At 41.1% G+C, this 25,325-nt stretch overlaps 1 protein-coding gene across 1 annotated transcript in view; it reads right to left on the bottom strand.

The window, feature by feature from the left end:
* The window catches only part of LOC112969109 (ovostatin-like), a 36,217-nt gene extending 16,376 nt beyond the window's left edge, over nucleotides 1-19,841 (bottom strand). The window contains 22 exon segments of the mRNA XM_026072029.1: nucleotides 270-321; nucleotides 796-1,126; nucleotides 1,906-1,988; nucleotides 4,408-4,530; nucleotides 5,140-5,263; nucleotides 5,265-5,296; nucleotides 6,252-6,410; nucleotides 6,818-6,975; nucleotides 8,174-8,231; nucleotides 8,453-8,617; nucleotides 8,619-8,684; nucleotides 9,496-9,654; nucleotides 10,680-10,789; nucleotides 11,024-11,144; nucleotides 11,893-12,010; nucleotides 12,734-12,818; nucleotides 14,180-14,348; nucleotides 15,907-15,927; nucleotides 16,432-16,484; nucleotides 17,115-17,271; nucleotides 17,973-18,156; nucleotides 19,777-19,841. Coding sequence (XP_025927814.1) covers nucleotides 270-321; nucleotides 796-1,126; nucleotides 1,906-1,988; nucleotides 4,408-4,530; nucleotides 5,140-5,263; nucleotides 5,265-5,296; nucleotides 6,252-6,410; nucleotides 6,818-6,975; nucleotides 8,174-8,231; nucleotides 8,453-8,617; nucleotides 8,619-8,684; nucleotides 9,496-9,654; nucleotides 10,680-10,789; nucleotides 11,024-11,144; nucleotides 11,893-12,010; nucleotides 12,734-12,818; nucleotides 14,180-14,348; nucleotides 15,907-15,927; nucleotides 16,432-16,484; nucleotides 17,115-17,271; nucleotides 17,973-18,156; nucleotides 19,777-19,841 — 2,593 coding nt within the window.
* Between the last annotated feature and the right edge of the window lie 5,484 nt (nucleotides 19,842-25,325).

The raw sequence follows: 25,325 nt of genomic DNA, 5'->3' as shown, positions 1-25,325 counted from the left end.
ATTTCATATATAATGAGACAAGCTGAACAGTCCTTCCTAAAACAGACAGGAGATAGACTGGCAAAAATCGGAAGAGTAAAACACCAGTTCACTTCCCCTTCAGTGCATATAAAGGAAATTTAGCAGAGGTCCAATGGTAAATTTGAGGACCAATTATTGGAGCTGCTCAGTAATGCCTGCCTGTGGATTATTGATGTTTCATTGAAGACTGGGAGTGACAAAGGTAGAAAAGGAAGGGATATATCAGGGTGACAAAAAGACAAGCTTACCAAGTCTGTGGGGGCTAACAGCCCAGAAAGAGAAAGAATACAAAGAGGTAGACTGCCCCTAAAGTTGCTGCAGGACCAAAGGAGACTGTTTCTCACTGGAGAAGCTATTTGTCATCTGATTCTGTGGGATGGTATCAGAAAAGAAGAATAGGTCATTTTTCTGAGGAAGTGGCAAACCTGTCTATTTTCTGCCCAGTGCCCACTGTCAGTGGCTGTTTTTGACGCAAGCAATTCCAGGGTATCTGTGCTCATGTCAGCAGTCAAGTATGATTTACTGCAATGTACTGCATCAGTGTGTATTTTGTTTTGCACAGCACGTTACCAGTACCCTCTGCTTAAGTCCGTCCTTCAGGAGCACAAGCAAGAACTGAATTATCTAGGAAATAGTAGCAGACTCTCATCTTCTGTGGACCAGCCACAGTGATCATCAGCCACAGTGATCATTTCATAATGTTATGACACAGGGACAGGTCCTGAGACAGAAGGGGAGAGAGGAATGTGTCAGGCTACAGGATAAATAAAACACCCATTTCTGCATTTCTGATGCATTATGCAAGAATCAGGAACTATGCTAAGAACTCTGGGAAATGGGCAAACCATAAAGAAAGTAAAGAGGGACTTCATGTACCTGGATGCATTTGTCAAGGTAGTTGAAGACATTGGCTATTAACTTAAACTTTTCCCCTCGAATTACAGAGTAGGGCAAGGTGAGATCAACAAAGAATGGTTGGAATGCTGTCAGCGAAACAGTTGAGGACATGCCAAACCCAGCATCATCCTGCAAGCAGAAAGCACTGGCTTTCCATTCTGTGATGGTGTCAGGAATGGTGAAAAAGGCATTGGCCTCTCCATTGGAACTGAGGAAAATAAGAAAAGCAGAATGAGAAATGATCTTCACCAGTTTCAAGACAAATATAGAATAGGCTCTCTAGTTGAGTCAGTGCTTCTGTTTTCACACCCGTTTCTACAAGATACCTTTCCATATTTAAAAAAGCTATTATAAAGCTGGAAATAAAGATGAGAGTTTATGCTAGTGAACTAAGCATAAAAAACACTTGGAAAAGTACTGGGCTTTTTTAATTTAGAAAAATAATAGATGTCATTTGTTTAAAAGAAATGCACAATAATATTGTAAAGTTTGATAAAAAGAAAAAAAAAATTAAAAAAATCTAACTGACAGATTAGAAACAAAAGATTTGGATTAACATTCTAGAACAGCCCATGGATGCATAGTTAAGATGGAGATATTTTCTGTGCAGATGATATGACAGAAAGAAAAACAAAATAAACTAAATTTTCTGCTGCTGAAAATTAAAAATATGATGAAAAATTAAAAGTTTTGCTCCTGCTGTCTCCTAACCAGATGCTGTTATTATACCCTTAGACCTTATTCTTTCTCCTTATCAGGAGGCTGGGAGGCAGAACACAGAGCAGGTTAGATTCACCATTCAAGTAGGTTTGACACTGTGTAAAAGGCTGGGAGTGCAACTATCACCAAGCAAGATGGGTAAAGAAGATTCAGATCTACAAAGCAGCCATATGTTCCATAGCTCCTTCACAACCTTCATTTCATCAGCATGCGTTAACTCAGAAGTTCACAAGAGAGGTAGGAAGAAGTGAAAGTGAAAATACTCACTCAGTGTGAATCAGATCCCAAATCCAGGTCTCAGGGAAGAATTTCCGAACACTGTTAACAGGGCCACCACTAATAATTCTTCCCTCATCTAGGGAGATTGTGTATGGTTAAAGTGTAATATTAGAGAGGTCAGGCTAGCGGTGACCAGTGAAATGAGGTCTGAACTGCCATCAGACACGCTCAACACCATAAATGAACACAAAGTATCCCATTTGAACATTTTTTCTTCTTTTTTTTCCCCTAAAATTTTGAATTCTAATTCTAACAGATGGAGGGTATGAGAAGAAACAATTTCTTATTTAGTCTCTTTTCCCCTGGGGAAATATGGGAAAATTAGGTATTTCAAATGACATTTCACTTTTCTTCATATTAGAAGGTCTTATCATCCAGTTAGGATGGCACGTTACCTCTCCTCTACCACTAGCTCTCTTCTGTTTGCAAATGGGCAACAGGACCCAGCATTGTCACCAAAGTATATACTAATTTAAAAGCCTTCCCAAGAACTTAGTTGTTCTTACCCTGTACAGTACTTAAAACTAGTGCTGAATATACAGCCCATTGGAAAACAACTTTGGTTCAGATGGTCAAAATACAGGGCTGAGACTGAGGACCTAGATCCTCTTTCCAGTTTTGTGATGGACTTGCTTGTGATGTCAAACATAGCATAGAGATACCTCAGATTTCCTAGCCATAACATTAAAATAATACTTCCTTATTTTGCTGGACTAAAATCATAGAATCACAAAATCATAGAAAAATTTAGATTGGGAGGAATCTCTGGAGGTCTCTAGTCCAAGCACCTCAAAGCAGGACTAACTTCAAAAGTCAGATCATGTTGCTCAGGGTCTTGTCTGGTTGAGTTTTGAAAACTTGCAATAGACAGAGATTCCAAAACCTCTTGGGGAACCTGTTCCAGTGCAGCACAACTCTCACGAGGAAGAACTTTTTCCTCATGTTGAATAACCATTTGCCTTGTGGCAACCGTTGACTTGGAGAAAGATAATGATAATTTTTACCTATCTATAAAGTACTTTGGAAACTATGTGCTAAGTATGCTAAGTGCCCTATGAATTCTTACGACAGGAATTTCCATTATTTTTCTGCATTGGCATTTCCTTTTAATTGAATTGAATTGAACTGAATTTTAATTGAACAATGATCAATGACCTGGATGAAGGCACAGAGTGCACCCTCAGCAAGTTTGCTGATGATACCAAACTGGGAGGAGTGGCTGATACACCAGAGGGCTGTGCTGCCATTCAAAGAGACTTGGACAGGCTGGAGAGGTGGGCAGAGAGGAACCTCATGAAGTTCAACAAAGGGAAGTGCAGGGTCCTGCACCTGGGGAGGAATAACCCCATGCACCAGTACAGGTTGGGGGTTGACCTGCTGGAAAGCAGCTCTGCGGAGAAGGACCTGGGAGTGCTGGTGGACACCAAGTTAAGCATGAGGCAGCAATGTGCCCTTGTGGCCAAGAAGGCCAATGGTATCCTGGGCTGCATCAGGAAGAGTGTTGCCAGCAGGTGGAGGGAGGTGATTCTCCCCCTCTCCTCAGCCCTGGTGAGGCCACATCTGGAGTACTGTGTCCAGTTCTGGGCTCCCCAGTACAAGAGGGATGTGGCACTACTGGAGCAAGTCCAGCGAAGGGCCACAAAGATGATTAGGGGACTGGAGCATCTCTCTTATGAGGAAAGGCTGAGAGAGCTTGGCCTGTTTAGCTTGGAGAAGAGAAGGCTGAGAGGAGATCTTATCAATGTGTACAAGTATGTGAAGGGAGGGTGTCGAGAGGATGGGGCCAGACTCTTTTCAGTGGTGCCGAGCGACAGGACGCGAGGCAATGGGCACAAACTGAAACACAGACACTTCCATCTGAACATGAGGAAAAACTTTTTCACTGTGAGGGTGACAGAGCACTGGAACAGGTTGCCCCGAGAGGTGGTGGAGTCTCCTTCTCTGGAGATATTCAAAATGCGCCTGGATGCAATCCTGTGCAATGTGCTCTAGGTGACCCTGCTTGAGCAGGGGTGTTGGACTAGATGATCTCCAGAGGTCCCTTCCAACCTCAGCGATTCTGTGATTCTGTGATTCTGTGAATTGAATTGAATTGAATTGAATTGAATTGAATTGAATTGAATTTAGTTTAGTTTGGTTTAGTTTAGTTTAGTTTAGTTTAATTGAATCGTGAGTTGGTGAAATGTTCTGCCATGAAAAACTCTGAAAAAATAATATTGGCTTATGGAATAATTAGAGTCTCATTTTTTTTCTGTTTTTTCTACATGCACCCTGTAGCCAAGCGAGAGAGATTTGACTCTTCAGTTCTGCAAGGTCTGTCAGCAAGAGATTACTTGAAGAAAACTGTGACACAGAGACCTATTCCCAAAGAAATACCACATGATAACTTTTCTTTTACACAGACAACAATATTGAAGAGCAGGCAGACTGGGACTGGAGACATGGCATGAAATTTCTTTTACCTGTGCCATAGTCACTGCCACCGCCAACGCCGACACCGAGTTTAGACATATCATCAGCATAGACATGGTCATCGTCCAGATCTGATTTGTCTGCTTGGCACAGAACTGGCTTCCGTAAAACAGAGTTGGTGATAACTTTTAGGCCCATATCCTGAATATAAAAGAATCAATTAATCATGTCATTCAGTGCACATATTAGCTACCAGGGCATACCACTTCTTGCATCTAGGTTAACACACCTCCTCTCTCTCTCCTCCATCTTCACATCCTGCCCTTTCAACCCTGAATGTCACAAACCACTCTTCCTTTCCTGCCTCTGGATCTTTCCCAAGGAAAAGTAGCACCTACTGTTCTGTGAAAAGCATGTTAGGTCTTTGCAACTGGACAAGGGGAGTCATGGAGATATGGGACCAATGGGAGTGGAGGGAAGTGCATCAGGAAACAAGCAGTCTGCACCATGGACTCAGACCTTCACTAGGAATGCCTGAGGTCATCAGCCAAGGTCATGGTCCTGCTTAGGAAATGTCTACTGAAGTATGGGCAGGATCCCACTGAATATATCTAACAGTGATTCTCAGTCTCTCTGAGAAAAGAGGTGGAAGTGAGAAGGCAGGAACTGGATGGTTGGAGACCTTAGTCAGTTTCAGGGAATAGCCCCTTGCTCTTAGCAGTAAGAACCACTACCTGAGCAAGTTTAATGCTAAGGCACATGAATTCATCTGGAATATCTCCCACTTAAAGAACCATACAGAGCGCATACCCTGAAAATCCTGTAGACATCACCATCATGGCTAACATTCACAGGTTCATAATACAAGCCATCAAAAAAGGTTGTTTTGATTGGGGTACACTGCTCTGGCTTGTCATCTTCCAGGTTGAGCCCCATACAAATCGCTCACATGAAGCTGGTAGTACACCTGGGAGGTGAGAACGATTCATGTTATCACAAGGAAAGGTCCCAGGCAGGTGCAAAATATTGCTTCACCAAAGCACTTGACTAGCTGTGAGCCATCTCCAGAGTGATGTAGCGTAAGGGCTCTATTATACCATGAAAAACTCTGCTGTTTCAGTATGGCTGCAGACTGATAAAAGGAGAAAGAAAACTCAGTTAAAACTATCTAAGAGATTGGGATTACAGTGCAGTCTTTTCTAAAGCATCTTCCTTGCGCAGCACATATCCACTTTTCTACTTTAAGAGCAAACTGCCTCTCTTACAGCATGGCACTATCAGGGCCTCTGTTTATCACTTCTCAGAAACACAGGACTCTTTCTTTTTTAATCATGTGAGTTTGTTTTGTCCTGTGCTTCTTTCTCACTTAGAATCTAAACTCATGATGGCCCCTGAAAAATCCCATATCCTATGGTGGGTTTGCACAGTGATTCCTACTTAGAGATGAACAGGCAATTTTGCTGGTGATGCACGAGAAAGACTGGCCTCTGCCCCCCTTCTCCTGAACATCAATGACTTTGTGGGGTAAACTTGACGAACAAGTAAAAAGATATACTGCTAAGATATGCAGGAATGAGACTGGACTCTGGCAAGACTCCAGCTGATTTCCATAGCTTTTGGTTTGGCCCAAGATCTATTTGAGTCAGAAGATGTGATTTTGACATAATCACTCCTCAGAGCAGAACTATATGTTAAATGATATACAGTAGGCATAGTCTTAAGGCATGTTTTACACTTCCATGCTTTCCAAAAATAAATATTCCACTATTAATTTCTAGTTTTGAAGTGTATAACTCCTGTAGACCTTATTTCAGTCACTGAGATGTCTTTTTCCAAGGGGAAAAGACAAACACAACCAGCAGCAAAGAGATCAGAAGCTGGTCATTGGAAGTACTCTGGATGTCCCTATGTCAAAAGAACACAGGACTGGGTATATGGCTTATGGACTCAGGAGAGAGCTCTCGTTCAGGCTGAAGGAGAAAGATGCTCTTATCTACAGCTCGCAGGGCACAGTAGAAGTTGGCAGCAGCTTCAAGGTAGAGGCTGACGTTAGAGCCTGGCAGACCCTCCTTCTCAGAGAACTGGAGCTGGAGCTGAAAATGAGTAAATACAAGAGAACCATAGAAAAAATAAGAGAATTAGTTTGGTGCATAGAGTTGAAACTCACCTTTCACCATCACCCACTCTCTTCTCTGTGAGGCAGAGCTCCTACCACTAAATTGCCCTACTGAATTCTTTTTCTGTGAAAATACACATCACTTGGATTAGATGACTAATCCTCTAGTCACCTCCCTCTCCCCACTTCATTGAAAGCCTAGTCTGAGCTTGAGCATACATGTCCGTTCAAGGGACAGCTTCTCCTGCTCTCAGGCACATCTGTACCTCTTCCACTTCTAAAGGCCATCCTGAGTGCAGGGCTGTTGATGAAATTGTTCCTTGACTTTTCACTCAGCAAATAGCTAGCTGGTATAGCCCTTCACAAGAAAGCAAACATTTTCATCTTGTTCTTGAAGCATATATTGCTGTGTATCCAAGAGCTGTCAGCCACTATCTCCCCATGCGGATGCACTGTGTAGAGCAGCAGTCTGACACCGGGGACAAGCTTCTCAGTGACAGTCAGTGTGATGGAGAATGTGCCTCTTGGAGCTATGGAAGGAACATGAAATAAGGGGAGGAGAAGCCAACAGAAGAGATTAGACAAACCTAAGCTTTGGTAGAAAGACCACATATTTGTCTATAACCTAATAGCACCTTTAAAAAGAGGGAAATTAGATATTGGGAGGTCCATCTCTCAGTGGGTGAGGAACAGCTCCCATCAGCAAGATACCAGATACAAACTGGAGGATGCTGAGAGCAAGGTGCTTTGCAGAGAGAGATCTGAGATGAGCAGAAGTTGGACAGGGAAATCTGTTTGTGCATGATTGCTACAAACAGAGCACAAGACTCTCTTTGGATCTCAAGGGAGGTTCTCTAGAACCTCCTACACCAGATAAGACAGGCTTATCTCCTGACCTGTGGGAGGGCTCTCTTAATGATAAGAAATAAGAGGTTGTTGCCAGCATGGAAGACAACCACTAGAGCAGAGTACTAAGCTTTCATGTATGTTTTGGTGAGTCTCACTCTATCACAGACCTTAGTGTTAGCCATCAATAATATGAAAAAAAAAACAACCCACACAGCTTCAAGCTGTTTTTGTGAAGAGAAAATTGTGTAATATATCTGCCTTTTTGTGAGTGAAATGCCCCTCCCTGAAACATAGGGGAACATATACTGTGTAGCCATAGTACATGAACACCTGAAGAAAGACCAAAGATGGCAAATACTAAGCAATGATTAAGTCCTATATGTGGAGTGAGGCCTACCTAAGCCACCTACTGAAGATAGGCTGGAAATAGACATGCTTCTGAAATAAATTATATTTTTAACAATGAAAGAACAGAGTTCAGTTTGTTGTGATCAGTAGGATCATATTCCTTGTCACTCCTGTATTTGGAGACTTCTGAACTGTAATGAATTCCAAAGCACCAAATATCCCTGTCAAACAGGATATCTGTCATTCTCAGACTCTAAAAAGTTTTAGTCTTCCAGTCAGGGAAGACTGGGATGTCACATAATATGATGTGACTGGAATGACCACTCACTTAGTGCAGCAAAAGTTAATGATACTGTGAGTGGTGAAAGATGATGAGGTTTCAGAACTAATACCTGATTTGGCTGCAGTTCTCTGCTTTTGTCCCATCTCACATAATTAGTAATGTTCTGGTACTTAGAATAATGTTCTGGTTAATTCTTACTAATGTTATGGTCCTCTGGAGCATCAGTAATAATATGGCCCAGAACTTACCACCAGAAATGCTGACTTGCTGCTGCCCACTGAGAACAATTTTTCCTTTTGTCATCACCTGGGCATAGAAAAAACACGAGACAGAATCAAAAGCACTTCTTCCCTTCCCCCAGTGAAATCATTGATTTTGAGTGGTGTTCTGAGAGGCTTCAAGGGCCATCAAGCCTAGCTACAGTTTGTAGCTGATGGCTGGCCTGGAGATTTCTGCCTTATATGGTGTTCAAGAGAAGGTGAAAGAAAAGAGACATTCAGGGAATCAAGGTAGCACTCAGCACTTACCACATAATAGAAGTTTGTGCGCATGGCATTCCCATACCCCTCTTTGTCCAGGACACAGAGAACATTGATCATTCTCTGCTGGCCACAACTTAGCTTCTCCTGTACTGGCTCAATCCTCACAAAGCTGTTGGTCAGTGAGTAAAAACGCCGGACACACATAGAATAAGGCGTGGGGCTCATCATGGTTTGTCCACACAAGAAAGTCTACACAGCCGTCTGGTGCCTGCCTGGCCTTAGGGATACATGGGAATCAACCAAGTGGAAAATAAAATGTTAGCAGGCAGGTGTGAGGCAATGGCACCTCCCTTGTCTAGAATATTCTGTGTGGAAGCTGATTGTGTGGGGCTGTTTAACCCAAGAGCAAGAGCTGGTGTGAAAATTATTTGCTCAACAAGTCCAGAGCGGGGGAGACATTAATGTCTCCTTCTGGAGACCTTAGTATATCCAGACATCTAAGGAATGTTGCAGTAAGGAGGTTATTTCAGATCCTTATAGAATTGGGACAGGTTGTGTAAGCTGCTAGGTGTCATTGCTGAGTAAGAACGGCATTGATCTCAAACAGCCTGCTTTTGCTGTCTTTCAAGCTCTTACACCACAGAAAAGGCATGAGACCATGAGAAGACCATGCAGTGGGGGACAGACACAAATCTGTGTCAGCAGGAATGCAGGAAGCAGGCAGCAGCAGGGAAAGAAGTTGACATGCATCCAATTTGGGTGGGAAAGGCCAAGCAGGCTGTGAGGAAGGTCCTGCACCACACAGAATGAAGAGAAGGAAGATGGCTGCAGAAAGGGCTTCTGAGCTAAGGAGAAAATAAGGAGGTGCTGAAAATCCCTACAGCCCAAACACCCTGTTCTGCAGTCTGCCACTCCTCAGGCATTGATGTTTTCTCATATTAGTTTCACATAGGCTGCATGTGTTGAAGAAAAGACTGATTACTTTCCTTACCTGAAATAATCCTGCCAACACTCACCCACTTGCTTCTAATCCCTCTCCCAAATGAAGTATTCTTTCAGGAATTAAACTGGGTCCTGCAGTTACTTACTCTCAGCTTAAAACTGGGATCAAAGAAGTTGGAGGTGTCGATGGAAAAGGCATCAGTGCCATTCTTGTCTGTGGTATAATTTGCAATATATTCATCATTGAGCTCCAGCAGCACAATGCTATTGGCAATGGGCATGCCATCCACATTTGTCACAGTGACCTGAACACAAATACCCAAGGTATTAAAAAAAAAAAAAAAAGATGGGAAAAGCTCTACTAACCAGAGGACACTCAGGCACTTAGGACAACTGCAGGGAGTGGAAATCCATCGTGAAATGTATTAGAGTCACATGCAGAGTCACATGTGCCTCGATATTTTGAAGGAACAGGAACTCTGTGACAGGTAAAGAGAGGCAATTCCTTTCAGTGGAGAGACAAACCTTATGTCACAGAGGGAGTAGGAATAGTTTATATACATGATGTGGTATAGAAGATTCTTCTTATGAGAAGTCCTCTGTGATCCTTCAATGACTGTTAGTTCAGTGGGACATCACATAAGTTAAAAGCCGCTGTGTGAGACACGATAGTTTAAATTTGTGCCTTATACGCTCCCTTCCTGAGCAAACAGAGACGGAGGGACTCCAGAGCACACACTCTTTGGAGGGCACTGATTCACAAACCTGAAGAAATCAGATGACTCCATGGCCACAGCTAAACTGTGGGGCTCTGTAGCACCTCCCAACTCCTTGGCCTCCGTGCACACCCACTGCATATCAGGACAATGTTGTAGGGCTCATCCTCCTTCCTATGCCTGGGCTTGTCCTCGGTGTGCAGGTTGGGAAGAATTTGGAATGTGCTCCAATACCTATACTGGTTTAAGCAAACAGCCACAGGACTGTGTGATGCAATGTAGGGTAAATTCTGCCTTCAGTTTAGGCACAGCTCTTGCTGGAGTAGTTTCTTACAGACCTGTCTTCTCCACTCATATGACCTTTCATTTTCCTACCTCTTAGCCATTCTGTAATCATGGCTGCCCTCAAGACTACAGGTTTTATGATGCAATTTTCTTATTTTCTCTAGGAGCATTTCACATAATGGGAAAACTACACAGCAGTCACTATCATGCAGCATTGTCAAGGGAAGTTGTCAATACAGAATTAGGGGATGGCCATAAAAGGGGCAACACAGAAATCATGCTGGACCTCATGGAGATTTTGCTCTGGATGTGCCCTCTCAGCCACCCACCTGACCAAAGTAAGGAATTCCCCTCTTGTAGTAGTGATTCATATTCTTGAACATCACTCTGTCATTTTCTTGGACAACTGGAACATAGTCAGAGTCTTTCATCTGAATACCTGTGAGACACACCCAGTATGAAGGGGAAGAAACAGGAATTAGACACGAGAAAAAAACTGTTTCTTTTGAAAATCTATATGGAGCAATGATTCTCTGAAAGGAGAGTTCTGCTCTGCACTGAGGAACGAGTTTGATCATTGTTTGCTGCATGGGTTAGGATCCAGGACATTCCTTTCAGAAAGTACCACCTATTAGCTTCACTCAGATGCTTTCTAACCTCCATTTGGTGTTACCTGTCCCATTTTCAGTGACAGTGGTTTCTACGCTGAGGCTAGCAAACATCCTGGCATAGCTGCGGTAGAGATGGAAAGTTTTGGTGGAAATGACACTGCTGAGGCAGCCATCTCTGTCCAACTGAAAAAGAGCACAAAGAGGAAAGCTAACTTTTCTCAAGGTTTGGACAACTGTTCCTTGACCTGTATTAGTGGGTGTCTGAAGATCTTCATGCCTCTGCTTACATTTCTTTCAGCTCTTACTTTCTACTCACTTCCCTCCTACCTCACACCTCTCATTCCCTGGCTCTCCTCCCAGCTCATTGTTTCATTACCATCTACTCTTGCACCTGGAACCCTCTCTCCTCATTTCCCATAGTCATCTCTGCCCTCAGGTCCCTTTTCAAATACATCTTGCATGATGCCTGAGCTCTCTCACCAAAGCTCTGTTCTGCAAGGAACTTTGAGCCTGATCAAGTGGAGAAATTCATCATTAGTTTAATGTTAAGTGACTTCAAACACTCCTAACAGAGGCATGCTGACTATCCTCAGTAAGAACACTGCTCAAAAGTTTTAGGAATTATAAATTCACAGCTTCATAAGCTTCCCCCTCTTCTACTGATTTTTCTGAGACAGAATTTCAATTTCTAATGAATGGTTTTCTCCTTGCCTTTTTGAAGGGAGGTACATAAAAACAAAGTCTCCAAATGAGGTCATTGGGAAAAATCTACCCTCATGGTCTTTCAGCATTGCCTGTGAGACAGTGAGAAAACACATGCCTGGGATTGTCTCTCTGTTGTTCCCCGGGAAATGAATGAGGCCTCCAAACACTATGTTATATGTTGGGTAATAAAGCTCACTAAGAAAAAAGGTCTTGCCCTGTATCATACCAGCGCAGTGACAGTCTCACAGATTTCTTTCTGGTTTTGCTCACATCGTACACTATAAAAGTGCCGCTGACACACATTGATCTGGACATTCCCTTGCACAGGCTGGCCATAAGTGTACCTAGGAGAAGAGGAGATGCAAGAACCCAGTCATGTGAATTTATCATGAAACCTGTCAAGGTTGCAGAGCAATACAGAATCTAAACTCCTCAAGAGTGCCCAGAGCACAGGCAGAAGAGCAGCTAGGTATCAGAACCAGTTAGCCCTTGCTGAATTCCCTTCGACTATTTTTACGCTGCTTCTGGAGTCTTGTCAAAAAAGCCTGCTGTACTGTTGCCTGTGGTGTAGCTATTCCTTAAGGTCTGAAGCTGGAAGGTAATGTTGGGCTCAGGACTGGAATTTCATTCTCTGCTTTTTGCTTTTTCTCATTAGCGCTTTACACAAAGAAGGCTGTACTGCAAAAATACCCTTATTAATACCCTGGTGCCCAGACTCATCTCATGCTGTCCTTTGGCACTGTCGTAGCTAGTGATCTTAATGCTAGACTCGCCTGCTATACCATTTCTCTCCTTTTCTGTAGTAATAAAAAAACAGCAGCTAGTGGGTATGTACTGCTTGATACCTTCAAACCATTGGGCAAACACAAACCCTCTCAGTTCTAACTGTGCTATGTAGCAGGTGGAGAGTTATCATCATATTTCTTGTCGTGGAAGTAGTAGTTAAAGGAATTGCTCTAGTCCACACATCGAATCAGTAGCAGGGTTCCTGTTTCCCAGCATGGCACACCATCCTCCAACCCACCTTTCTTGCGCACATATGTGTTGTTCTCAGCTCTGATATTTACAAGGCACAAACGTTCACCCTCAATTCTTCATCAAAGAAAGAGATCCTCTTTGGCACCCTGGTTATCACTTCAAACTTTGGCAACACTGCGAATGCAAGGTGAATATGACTGTTCAGCAGTTGCATACCACAAGTAGGTGTGTGTGTATGGCAATTAACAGTAAAAAAAAACCAAAAGAAAAAAACAGTTGGCAAAGGCATTTCCACCAAAAAGGGGGAGGGAATGGTTCAGTGCAGAAGTCAGCTGCAGGATATTGCTGGAGAAAAAAAGAACCTTTAATGGTAAGATGAATAACTTCTTTAAAATGAAATACTGATACTAATACTAATACTAACACTAACACTAATACTAATACTAAAATGACAAACACAGCAAGAACAGTGATAAATCACTAATCAGGCTGTGCATTATTTTCAGGAGAAATGAGGGAATAACGCTGATGTCTAAAACTATTTAAAGCCCTGGAGAACAGAACGTATGACATAATCCTACCCCACTAAAGGAGAAGGGCAACAAATTAAGTGAGATCAAACAGATCCCACCCCACTGTCACTCCCCCTTTTCAGCTTATCTTTTGTCCCAGGTCACCAGCAATAGTGACATCACAGCTGGAGCAGGCCTTTTTCTCACTCGCCTGTACCCGGGAGACAGGAACATAGGAAAGAATTCTGGAGGGTAAGCAAGAAAGGTACTTTACTATCCTTACYYCCCCCCCCCCCAAAAAAAAAAGAAGACAGAAAACAAAAGAAAACAAATAAGTAAAAAAACCCTGGGAGCTGTCCAAGCCCTCCATGGGGTCTATTAAGGAAAAGTTGTCACTATAAGATCAGAACATTTGTAAAAAAAAAAAAAAAAAAAAAAAAAAAGACAGACTCCCTTGATATGGCCTGTTTCAGAGAGTAAGCAGATCAGGCACTGAGGGCTTTTGCACCCCCACTGCCCAGTATTTTCCATCCTGTGCTTCTACTCATTATCCAGCACTCCCCCAAAAGCAACCTGAGGGAGTGCTGGATTATTTCATCTGTTTTATACATCATATATTCAGATTTCTACTGCATATTTTAGCCTAGTACTGTTTATACAGTGATGACCTCCACAGAACAAGGGAGGCCTGATTCATTCATTTTACCTCTGAACAGATGGAGAAATTAAGGCCTAAGTGATAGGATGTGGATCCCAAAGTCACACAGTGAATTTGTGCCAAGCCCAGAAAAGAACTAGACTCCTAATTTAATATCTAAAAAAAAAAGCTCCTTCACCTCTCTCATCCTTTCTTTGTTTCCTTCTTGCCTTCATTTTCTCCATCCATCACTCTCCATGTCTTTTTTTTTTCTCAGACCTGGCAGGAGATTTCAAAGCACTTCAACTCTGCACTAGATGCCCCTTTCTAACTTAGGCAGAGCCAGCCTTATTGCTACTGCAGGGAAATTCACAGCTCATGCTTACCATATTCCTCCACGGTGAAAGAGTGGTACTCTTTTTCACCTGAATTCTTCTCCACAATGATGTGATAGGACCCCAGAATTGGCTCCTGGATTAATGGGAAGGAGAGCTGGACAATGCCATACTTAGATGCTACCTCCAACCACTGGAAGATCTGGTTTTGCTCTGGATCCTAGAGAGCAGGAGAGAGTGAAATACCAAAACCTTTTTCACCCTCTTTCTGGTGTTCTTACCTTCTATCAAGTTTTGTATCCTGGCACACTGGCTTAGTGCATTACAGAATATGAGTTTGGGCTGATGAGATGTGTGCTTTGACTTCCCATTGTTTTTCCAGATTTCTTTATGTGTTAAACAAGCCTAACTTTATGCTAACTGGAAATTCTCTACACTGTTTGATGATCTGGGATCATCCAGGAGTAATGCCTGATTGGGACTGAGGTTGAATATCTGTAGCTCTTCCAGCATAAATCTTTCTGACTCAACTCCTCCTTCTGTAAAATGACAATGTTATGCTGGCCTTCCTTGTAAAGTGCTTTGAGATCTAATGATGTGAAATGCTGTAGAAGACTGAATCATTGTTAGACTGTCCTCAGTAGAACATGTTATTTCAGAAAGACACTATTCTTATGTCTATATGGGAATAAGGTTATCTCACCAGCCAATTTGCTGTAGTTTTACCAGGGTAAGATTACACTGAACACCTTGTTCAAATCTTAACAGATCACAGCAATAACCCCAAGCCACCTCTGACTAATGTTCTGCTGAGTCCTTCCTCTCGGGCTCTCTAGTGTTTGACACTTGGTACTGCCGTTGTTCAGCCTCAAGTCCATTTGCTCTAGACAGTGAGCTCTGGGCAAGCCTTCCTCCGCTGTTCACTCTCTGGTGAGCTGTGTCTAGATATGCCAGCATGTGCACATCCCACTTGTTGTGGCAGTGTGGGAAAAGCATATTTGTAAAAGCAAATGAGAGGTATTGCACCAAGAAAGAGTATCAGGGAGATAAAGGTCTGGATTTAATGCTGTAAATTAAATACATATGCAAATAATACATAAAAAATAATAAACCTAAATCATGTTTGATACTGTGGTTTTGCTTTTTGTCAAAATTATTTGAGAAGGACCCACAAAATAGCTGTGCAGAAGGATATAATAATTTTCTTTTGGGGGTAATAGAGCGCATGGAAAATGCTATTTGCTATTATTATGCTCCTTCTGCAGATGGTATAGTGTCTGACTGACATAAATGGATTCTAACTTCCAGATAATATGAGAGAAAGCTTTTAAAGCCAAAGTTGTACCCAACCAGATGTAGCAGAGGCAGGAGGAAGACCCACATCTTCTGACTCATGGATATTTGGCTGAACTGTGATTCATGAAACTAATACACCCCCATTAAGACAAATGATTCAGTTTCCTTTTACAATTATGGTAAATTTTCTTCTTTAGCATTAGATATGAACCCATTTCAGGTAGTTTCAGGCACCTGAAGGTCCCATGTTTGCACAGCAGAGCTGATATCATCCTGGGACACCTTGCTGTCAGCCTTCTACCATATTCAGTGCTCAATATATATCGTAAGTGGTGGTGGGAATAAATTTCACTTGTTCTGGCTACCCCAGTCTCACAGTAGGACTAGTGAGGAATGTACCCTTGGAGAGGCAAATGAGCACAGCAAGTCTGGGTTTGCTTTCCAAAGCAACTTGCTCTTTAATGACATGATGCATCTCTTACCTCAATGATGATCCGGGGATACTGGAGGAGGAAAAAAGAGAGAGAAAGAACAAAAATGGTCAAAATATCAAGAAATTAACTTGAAAGCTTAACTTGGAGCTTGAAAAATGCTAGAACATAAAGAAGGCTGTGAACCCCTTTCTATGAATACAGAAGACTGGGTCAAGAAAACAATTTGAAATTCACGTATGTAATGAAGTGATAATTTAAAGGGGCATAATCTATTTATGGATTTATTTTTTTCTACTAAAAATGTCCAGTTTCCTTCTACATATCTGCAGCAGATGAAGTGAAGTGACTACAAAATCTGAAATCTGTAAGTGTTTTCCAGGAGTGTTTTCAGACCCTTGCCTTCTATAAAGGCAGGGAAGGGATGGAGTCTGAAGTTAAGGAGTTAAACAATCCTTCAAACATATCAAAAGGCCTATCCCAGGCCCTTTTTTTTCATTTTAAAAGTGAGAGAGTCTCAGTGAAGAGTGTCCCCAAGACAATGCTTGAAAAGTCTTGACTATCCATCATACTTACTGTCTCCTGAACAGGTCTGAACTGGCTATCCAAAGTGACCACACAAAATATCACTGAAAAAGAGACAAAAGAAAGAAAAATAACTCACTTGAGCAGTGGTGTCACTATCTATGTATAAATGAAACAAAGTTTGTCCAGGCTATTCAGAAGTCATAAAGAGTCCCTGAAGAACTGGAAAGGATTTGAATATTATTTTAGCTCATGAAAAAGAAAACCAGAATAACCTTGTTGCCTGAAATATCTTCCATACTGACCCACTGGGACTATCTATGAATTAGATTAGTAGTTAAGTAGAAGGAACAGTTGACAGGAAATGATATGATTTTTTTTTAATATGAATTTTATTAATTAAAAGCTTAACCTATTATTTTCTGTATTCCTTACAAACGCTCCTTATGTGATTGGCCTCAGTAAACCTTTCAGAATTCATGATCCTGTAAAGCAAATTAACTTGGTAAAGACATATGAATTCTACTCACTTGTGGCAATTTTATGAATCAGTTCTATTTTTCACTGCCTTTTAATGAACCCAACCTCAGATGACAAATATACACTATTTAAAGGATTGCTTATGGTCATCACAGTCCATGAACTTTTCCTCCACAAGAGAAGTCCTTGTCATTCTAGACCCACCCCTGCACTCAGTTTCCTGGTTCACTAGCTGACTCAAACTTGCCAGCCACCTTTTTGCCCTGGTTTGTAGATGGGTTTGTCCATCTGGATGAAGACAGTGTTATCCACATTCTCAATTGCCACTGATCTTCTCTCAGCGAAGTTGATCGTCGTGCCTTTGGCAGAGATGGTAATGAAAGCCAGGGGGTCAGAAGTAAAAGGAGGAACCTGGAGAGAAACAAAATTCCCATAATAAATTTGGCAAATGAGATGTGTGGAGGTCTTCTGATGCCCGTAGTTCTTGAGTGAGATACTGAGTGTCAAGTGAATCATAAAGAGCTTGTGCAGTCATAAGAAGCCCCATATTTGCTAGTGACAGTCTCTGAGAATTTGTGCTGTGGGGGTCCCATAATTTGTCAGTAGGTACTAAGGCATTAAACCATCCACTGCCCTAAGCATTTCCTCATCTCACATAGCTATCTGCTTATATGCAGGTTGCCCAGCCATGTAGCCCAGTTCTGAAGTGCTTCTCCCACTGCAAACTGGAAGACCTAATCTTGAGTCATGTTTGTGATATCTGTCCTAATCCTGCAGGGTCACAGGAAAGGGAACAAGCATGTTCCAGCTGGGTTCTCCAGCATGGCAGTTATGACAGTCTCACAGGGCACATGCACCTGGGATAGCAGTCAAAAGCGTTTTTCTGTTCACACTGTGAATGGAGATGGAAAGTCTTTCTCCAGCTCTCCCTTAAAAGTCATCTGTCTTCTCTTTTTTCTGTCTGTAATGTCTGCTTTTCCAGAAGTTTACCTTTTTATTTCATATTCCACAGCCACTTTCTCCATCCTCTTGTCCTTATTGACAAAGAGAGTTTCACACCACGGTATTTCCAGCTTCTACTTCCTCTTTAATAGTCTCAAAATAGAAAATGCCTTGAACTTGCTGCACTTGAAGAAATCATTCTCTGTCACAGATTCCTCAAAAAGAGTTGTCTGGGTACTGCTGTATTACAGGAGAACACTCAGGGACAGAGGCTCACTGAGGTTATGGAACTGCACGCAAGCAGTCTGTGGAGAATCACTCCGCACTGCTGTAGGGACCAACAGCACATATTGACTGCAAGAAAGCAAGATCAGACCAGAGACTGGAGTTCAGTCATGGAGGAAGGCTAGAGCAAAAAAAAGAGAGGAAAATACTGCAAAAATGCCACACATCTGAAGGAAGATGTGGGATCTGATCCAAAGCGTGCTCAAAGTGGTAAAAGGATTTCCATTTATTTCAAAGGATTTTCCATAATATGCTAAGAAATTACAGATGACATATTTTTGTCCCACATACCTTTTTTTCTGAGCTAAAAGCCCGGCATCATTCTATGTAGTGTCTTATCCAGCACGATATTGCATCTTTCCATTCCAGGTATTTAGAGAGCCTCAATTGCTAAAGAATCTAACCTCCTGACAAGCACAGATGCATTTATCCTCCCATGGCCTTTAAGTAAGTATATGTGTATGTAAACCTCTGGAACCTCTTGCAAGAAGGAGTTCTATCATCTACCTTCTTTTTCAGATTATTGACAAAAATACCAATTAATTGTAGCAACTTTTTTTTTTTATTATTTCTTTTTCTCTGGACATCTCTCCCTCCAGATATGAATTGACATATCACCAGTCAAACAGTATAATGTGCAAGAAATGATCCTGCCATAGCTATTCCATCTTGCAGAATATTCCAGGAAATACTCGAGTGCTCTATTCTCTTTCCACACCTCTCACTGTGTTGCTGCCTTCCCTTTTTTCTTCCTCCAAGCTTTCTTAGTTATGTTGTACTCTGTAATTACGGCAGTCTTCCTCCCCCAAACTCTTCCTCTCCAAAAACATTTCTCAAGGTTTGCTATATTTGGCTAAGCTTCTGTTGCTGGCCTCCCCTTCTCTGCTGCCCAGACTGGTCTTTCCAATAACGCATGAAAGAACCAATGAACTAGGTCTGTAAAGCAACATGAATCACACAACGTTTTGATAATCTGATCCTTTCCCTTTTTTTCCCCCACAGTTTTGCTTGCTCATATTATCTTGCTTGTTATTTTCACTTGCCTGGTTCAGACTTTATGATATTCGGAGAGCAGGAGTAAAATGATCAAAACCAAGTGTGTATCTGAGAAATCTAAAGCCCTCTGACTTTCACAGAGTGTTTTCCTTAAACTTTTGACAAGGGGATTTAAGATCCAGTGTTCGTGTATTTTTGAAAATCATATATGAAATCTTCTGTCCATATGAAGCCGTGCACATTGGCAGTTCTGTATAAGCAGTCACAGTACAGCAGTTATAAAAATAATAATAGGATTATCATTCAGCATATCTTCCTGGTAGCACCCGCTTCTGGACTGTAACATCTCTTCATACACCATGCTCTCTTCACTGCCAATGCATGTCAATCCTGATCATCAGCATTATTGCTAATCTAGTCTTGAATTTCCTCCCAGCTTTACCCATGCACTTCAAACTTCATCTAGGACAGTTCTAGGTTTCTGGCACTCAAATCAGATTTCATACCAATTTTGTGATGGAGATCATCATTCCAAACCATGCTTCAATGACATCATCATTCATTTCAGATATATTTCAGAACCTAGATCTCAAACAACCAGAATATTATATAGCAACGTCCTCAAAGAAATTAACTGATGGGAAATATAATAAAGTATTTTATCATAAAAGCAAAAAACGCACGATCTCTTACGGTTCAGGAGACACTGTGGCAACCCAGTGCAAGGAAAGAATACTCAGAAGAATCCTTGACCACATCTCTGTCTTTGAAGAAGAAAGAGGAGAGACTCTGATCTCAAGCATACAGCCTGTCTTCTGGCTTTTAAACTGGCCTGACATAATACTCCTCCTCCAAAGCTTCAGTCATATTCTAATAAAAGACATCTACATAAAATTTGCATAGATTTATCTTCCCCTCTCCTGTCTGTTCTCACACTCTTTGAACTCCCAAACAATAGCTTAGGGAAGCTCTCATATTTCAAATAGCTTTGCTAAGTATTGCAAGCCAAACTGGTTCCTGCCCATCTGAATGTTTTATAGAAGTTTACCTCTCATTATCATGTCATTGATTCCTTGTCACTGAAGATTCCTTAATGTTCCAACTTGTTAGCGTTTACCATTGCTTAAGTATTTCCGTGTTCTGTGAAGATATCTCCTAGATACATCTCACAAAACAAAAGTAATCACAACACAGTGCTATTGTATGCCTGTATGGGGGGCTGGGCAGTAATAATATGGCATTAGACTGCATCTGCATTCAGTATGGCACAGGAAGAAACTCTTAATCCTAAACCGAATTTCTTACTGTACATAGTAACATTCATCAAGGAATTGTGTTGAATAACTGTCTATCACTTTTGCCAGCCATCAGGACAAGCATATCTCTTTTTAGAGAAAGGAATCTTATGACATTATTTCATCTGTTCACTCATCTGTCTGTCAGCCAGCTTCCTCCCCTTACATCTGTACCCCCATCAAATAACTTTTATTACATGTTGGTGAATATTAAATAAATTTGACTGAGAAGTAGAGGTTTCAGAATAATCAAGGTATAAGATCATAAAATAATTAAGATTTAAAGGGATCTCCTGACATTATCTGGTCTAATTTCTCCTTCTAAGCAGGGCTAACTTCAAAGAAAAAGCAAATTGCTCAAAGCTTGTCCAGTAAAGTTTTGAATATCTCCAAGGATGGAGAGTCCACATCATCTCTGGACATCTGCTGCCATGCTTAATCATCCACGTTGTGAAGAACCTTTCTCCTTATATCAGAATCTGCCTTACTATAGCTTGTGTCTGTTGCCCCTTGTCCTTTCACTCTGTACCCTTGAGAAGAATCTGGCTCTGTCTTCTCTACAACCTCCCTCTAAGTTTTGGAAGATGGCAATTAGGCCACCTTTGTTCCTTCAGGCTGAACAAACTCGACTATATTATTTCTCTCTGTAGGTTGCGTGCTCCAGACCATTCTAGTGACTTTCCACTGGACTGTCTCAGTATGTCAATGTCTTTCTTGTACTGGAGAGCCCAAGACTGGACACAGAACTCTAGTTATGGTCTCATAAATGTTGAATAGAGGGGATGAATTAATTCCCTAGACCTACTGGTGACACTTGCTAATACAGCCCAAATACAGAAAACTACATAATTTGTGGCAGTGGGTGACTGCATTCACACTCTTCCCTAGGGAAAAGAAAAAAACTAAACAAGGTAGCCAACCAACATGTGTGTGGCTCCAACACTGGGAAAATAAAAGGCAGCTTCCCTTCCTCTTCCTCAGCCAAACAGGTGATGAATGGGAAGAGGAAGCTGAGCATACTATAGGAGTAATTAGTGACATGGATGAAAGCTAGGGGTATTGAAGAAGGGATTAGGCAATGCAGAGTGGGCCTGAAGTTATTTCAGTTGTAGGGAGTCTGGGAAGGGAATGAAGGCTGTTATAGTGATGTGGTATAAAGGGATGTAGGACTGCAGAAAAACAGACTTTAGTAATTTCACTACTCATGGTACAATATGGTCTTGCTAATGGTTCAGTCCTACAGTGGTTATTCTTCCTAGCAGAGTAGGCAGTACCCTGAACTATCCCTGTCTAACCAGCTCAGCTACACATCTTTCCCAGTAGCTTTTTGAAGACCAACTAGGACACACAGAAAACTGCCTCAGGTGCTACGGGAGCTACCGTCTAGTCCCACTGAGATATTAGTGAGAAACATTGCACAAAGATTCCCAGAAAGACCTGACACCCGTGTGATGATGCTGCATGGCAGGTGGGTGGTGTGCAAATAGGGCAGTCACACTGTGAAGAAAGCTGCTGTTTTGGTTGTAGAAGGCAGAAGATAGATAGCTAAGAATATGTTACAAACATATTTGTATTTGCAGCTTTGAAATGCCTGGGACCCTATGTATTACTGCAAACAGGCCATATTCTTGTTAAAAATGAAAAAAAAAAGATAAACAAAACTCTCTTTTTTCTGATCTTCAAGCCTCTGAGAAAGTTTGGAAGAATGCTAGAATATGCTTTACAGAGTTAGTTAAAGTTTTTATCTGACAGACAAGTTTGAAAATATATTTTGTCAAAATTAAAAGCTCCCACAGAAATATTTTGACAATAATGGCACATTCAAGGTAAGAATTTAAAGCACTGTGTTTTCTTGGACAATGTTATATTAGGAAATAATAGAGATTGGGTACAAAGCAATAGGCCAAAAAAAAAAAAAAATTAAGAAAGAAGAAGGAAATAGTAATCAGTTCCAGATCCTTGATGGAAATTACTCCAGAAACTCACCTTTTATTAAATTGCAATATGCCTTTATATAAAAGGGCTTTTTTGGTGATACATAGACATGAAAAAGAAAAGGCATTTGCACCAGATGATCGGGTGGTTATTGGACCAGATCTCCAAAGATCCCTTCAAACTCCAACTATTCTGTGATTTGAAAAACAGAACTTTTACAGGACATTATGTTCAGAGCAATTAAGTAGCAAGTGTTTCTCTGAAAATTTGCTATTGAATTAATGACATTAGTGAACTTGCTGATCTCAGAGGACCTTTTTGTACTGTAGCAATGGTGTGATATAAAAACAAGCTCAACTCTACACACATTAGTAACATGCCAGTGATAATTCTTAAGAAGACCACAGTGCAATTAAAAAGTTACTCCAATTGCCCTTAGCAGCAGGGACAAAGGAAAATGTTTTGGGTTGTATGATTTAATACCAAGGAGCGGGAGAGGAATAGTCATCTGGAAGCGTGGGGATCAGGATTTACCATGGGGGAAATAATGAATACTCACACAGAGCAGCTGCTACAAGACAGGGGCTCAGAAGATACCTTGATACTGGAGGCCATATAAACCAACCTGTTAACTTTAGACTGGCACTGCCTTTTTTTGGCCTAAGAAAAGATGTAACTGGAGTTGATAGTCTGGCTAGAATACTGACGAAATGAGATACCGTGCCAAATGCCCTTCAAGACCAAAGTAATGTAAATCCAAATTTTAATATTACATGTACACTTGTTTTTCATAGAAGAGTCATGTTGCATGCTCTTAGGACAGCAGGGAATCAAGTTGGCCTCAACTGGTTCAGTCTGGACTTCAGAAGGTTAATGAATTTGTTCTCTCTTATGAAGAAACTTTATATACATATGCATATGTATCTTTATTTCTTTCTTTCTCTAGATCTGAAATTAGAATGGCCATGAGTCAGAGGGATGGTTATTGCAGTTTGTGCATTGGAAACATGACTTTCACATTTTAGTTTCCTTACAAATAAAGCTGAATTTGCCAATACATTTTATCACATCAGATTCTTCTGTGCTCATCTTCTCTTTTACATTGGACATACATAACTGCAGGACAATGTAAAGATTTACAACAAGCTCAGTGTTTTGTGTATTTTGTGTATAAACTACATTCACAATAGAGAATTCTATAGGACTACAGCTGGACCACATCCAATATCCTAGTAGGCTTGCGTAGAGCATCATATAGGACTGATATAGGACTCATAGCAGTCCTATACTGTCCCCAAATGTCCAATACAGCCATATGTGCAGAATCTAGTCACTAGATATAGTCATGAATTAGACAATAAAAATGTCAAAGACTCTCTATTTGCCATGCAGAACACTGCATATCCTGAAAGTGGAGGTGAGACATTCAAATTCTCTGTCAATAGAGATCTAACACATACCTGTTTTCCATTGTGTCAGAAAAAGGGCAGGAAGTGCAATGGAAACATAAACACCTTTCAGCAATGAAGCCTTGGATTTTCCAAAAGATTGAGTAATGCATAATTACTAGTTTTCATTCTGCAGCTCCACTTCACATTTGCATAACACTTAGGGACTGAGAGTACTTTCTAAGTCATGGCTTCACCTGAGATAAGTACAAACAATCCGCACTACATTACCTTTTTACAGTCCAGTTTCTGTCTCAAAAAAAGGTAGATGTGGGGCCAGAGCCTCAGCTTCCATATCACTTATGCAGATATCCTCATCAAAAGTCCCAAGCTATCTGCAACCCTGTGATCTTCTAAGGAAATTCTATTGTAAGTCTGAGAAATACTTTCCCACAAAACATTCATCAAACCCATTCTGACAAAATGTTTTGTTTTAAAAAGCCAACATGTCTCAGAATAGTACTGTATATGTCAAACTTTAGAGGATTGCATAACTTTGTTCATTTTTTACAATGGTATTTTACAAGTGCTTTCATGGTTTGGATACTTTGGATCAATTTGTCTACACAGCCTTCCAGTCTTCCAAGGCATATCCCAAACTGCAAGCTTTTGGATTAGCAGCTGATGGCATTTCTGAGAATGTTTGCTGGCAACAGACAGCTCATAGCGCTGCTGATACAATACACTGTATTATTTCAGGTTGAATGGATGGAACAGTTTCCGGTATTGGTTATTTTCTGTAATAATAATAAAAAAAATCAATCAGGCAATATTAAGCATTGCAGCACTGTTGTACTCAGAAAAGGAAACAGCACACTGCTCTGTCCCTGCAAGATCTTTTTACAGGTAGACTAGTTGACTAATATGCTCTCAACATCATCTTTCTGGAACATATTTTAGCCCTGCTGATGAAAAATGAAATGTTACAGCCTTATGTGACATGAAACACTTGAAAGGTCATCAATTTTTCTTGATCTATGGAGTTTAACATATACAGGCATTCTGCAAAAACCTCATGCTGTATTCAAATGATGAAAACAGGGGGACATAGAAAGGTAGGCCCAAAAGAATTTGAAAAACTACTAGTAAAAGCTATCAAAACTAATAATCAATCTTTCTTTAAAAATAACAGGAATGAGAAGCTTACCAGAGAATCCACAGGACCATTTGATGAGCAGGGTAGAAGATAAGGTCAAGAAAATTGCAGAAGAGCTAAATGAATTAGCTGCATCGCTGTTCACTGTGGAAGAAACTTGGAGATTCCCACACTGGAAAACTGCTTTAGGAGCAACTCATCAGAGGATCTGTCTGAAACTGAAGTGACTGTGGAAGAAACTATAGAAAAAATAGGCAAAATGAGCAATGACATAGTGCTGAAACTAGACAGGATGGACCAAGGAGTTCTAAAGGAACTCTGGGATGATCTGACACAGTTGTTAATGGTGGTGGGTAATCACTGGTTTGAAGCAACCTGGTACCTGAGGCCTGGAAACACCAAATCTGATGGTAATTTTTAAATGTATTCCAGGGGATATCAGAAATATACAGGTCTGTAAATCTGACA

The sequence above is a fragment of the Apteryx rowi genome, unplaced genomic scaffold (assembly GCF_003343035.1).
Source record: "Apteryx rowi isolate R43461 unplaced genomic scaffold, aptRow1 scaffold_1089, whole genome shotgun sequence".
Lineage (NCBI taxonomy): Eukaryota > Metazoa > Chordata > Aves > Apterygiformes > Apterygidae > Apteryx > Apteryx rowi.
Note: the sequence above shows the minus strand (reverse complement) of the source record. Positions and strands in the feature narration are given on the sequence as shown.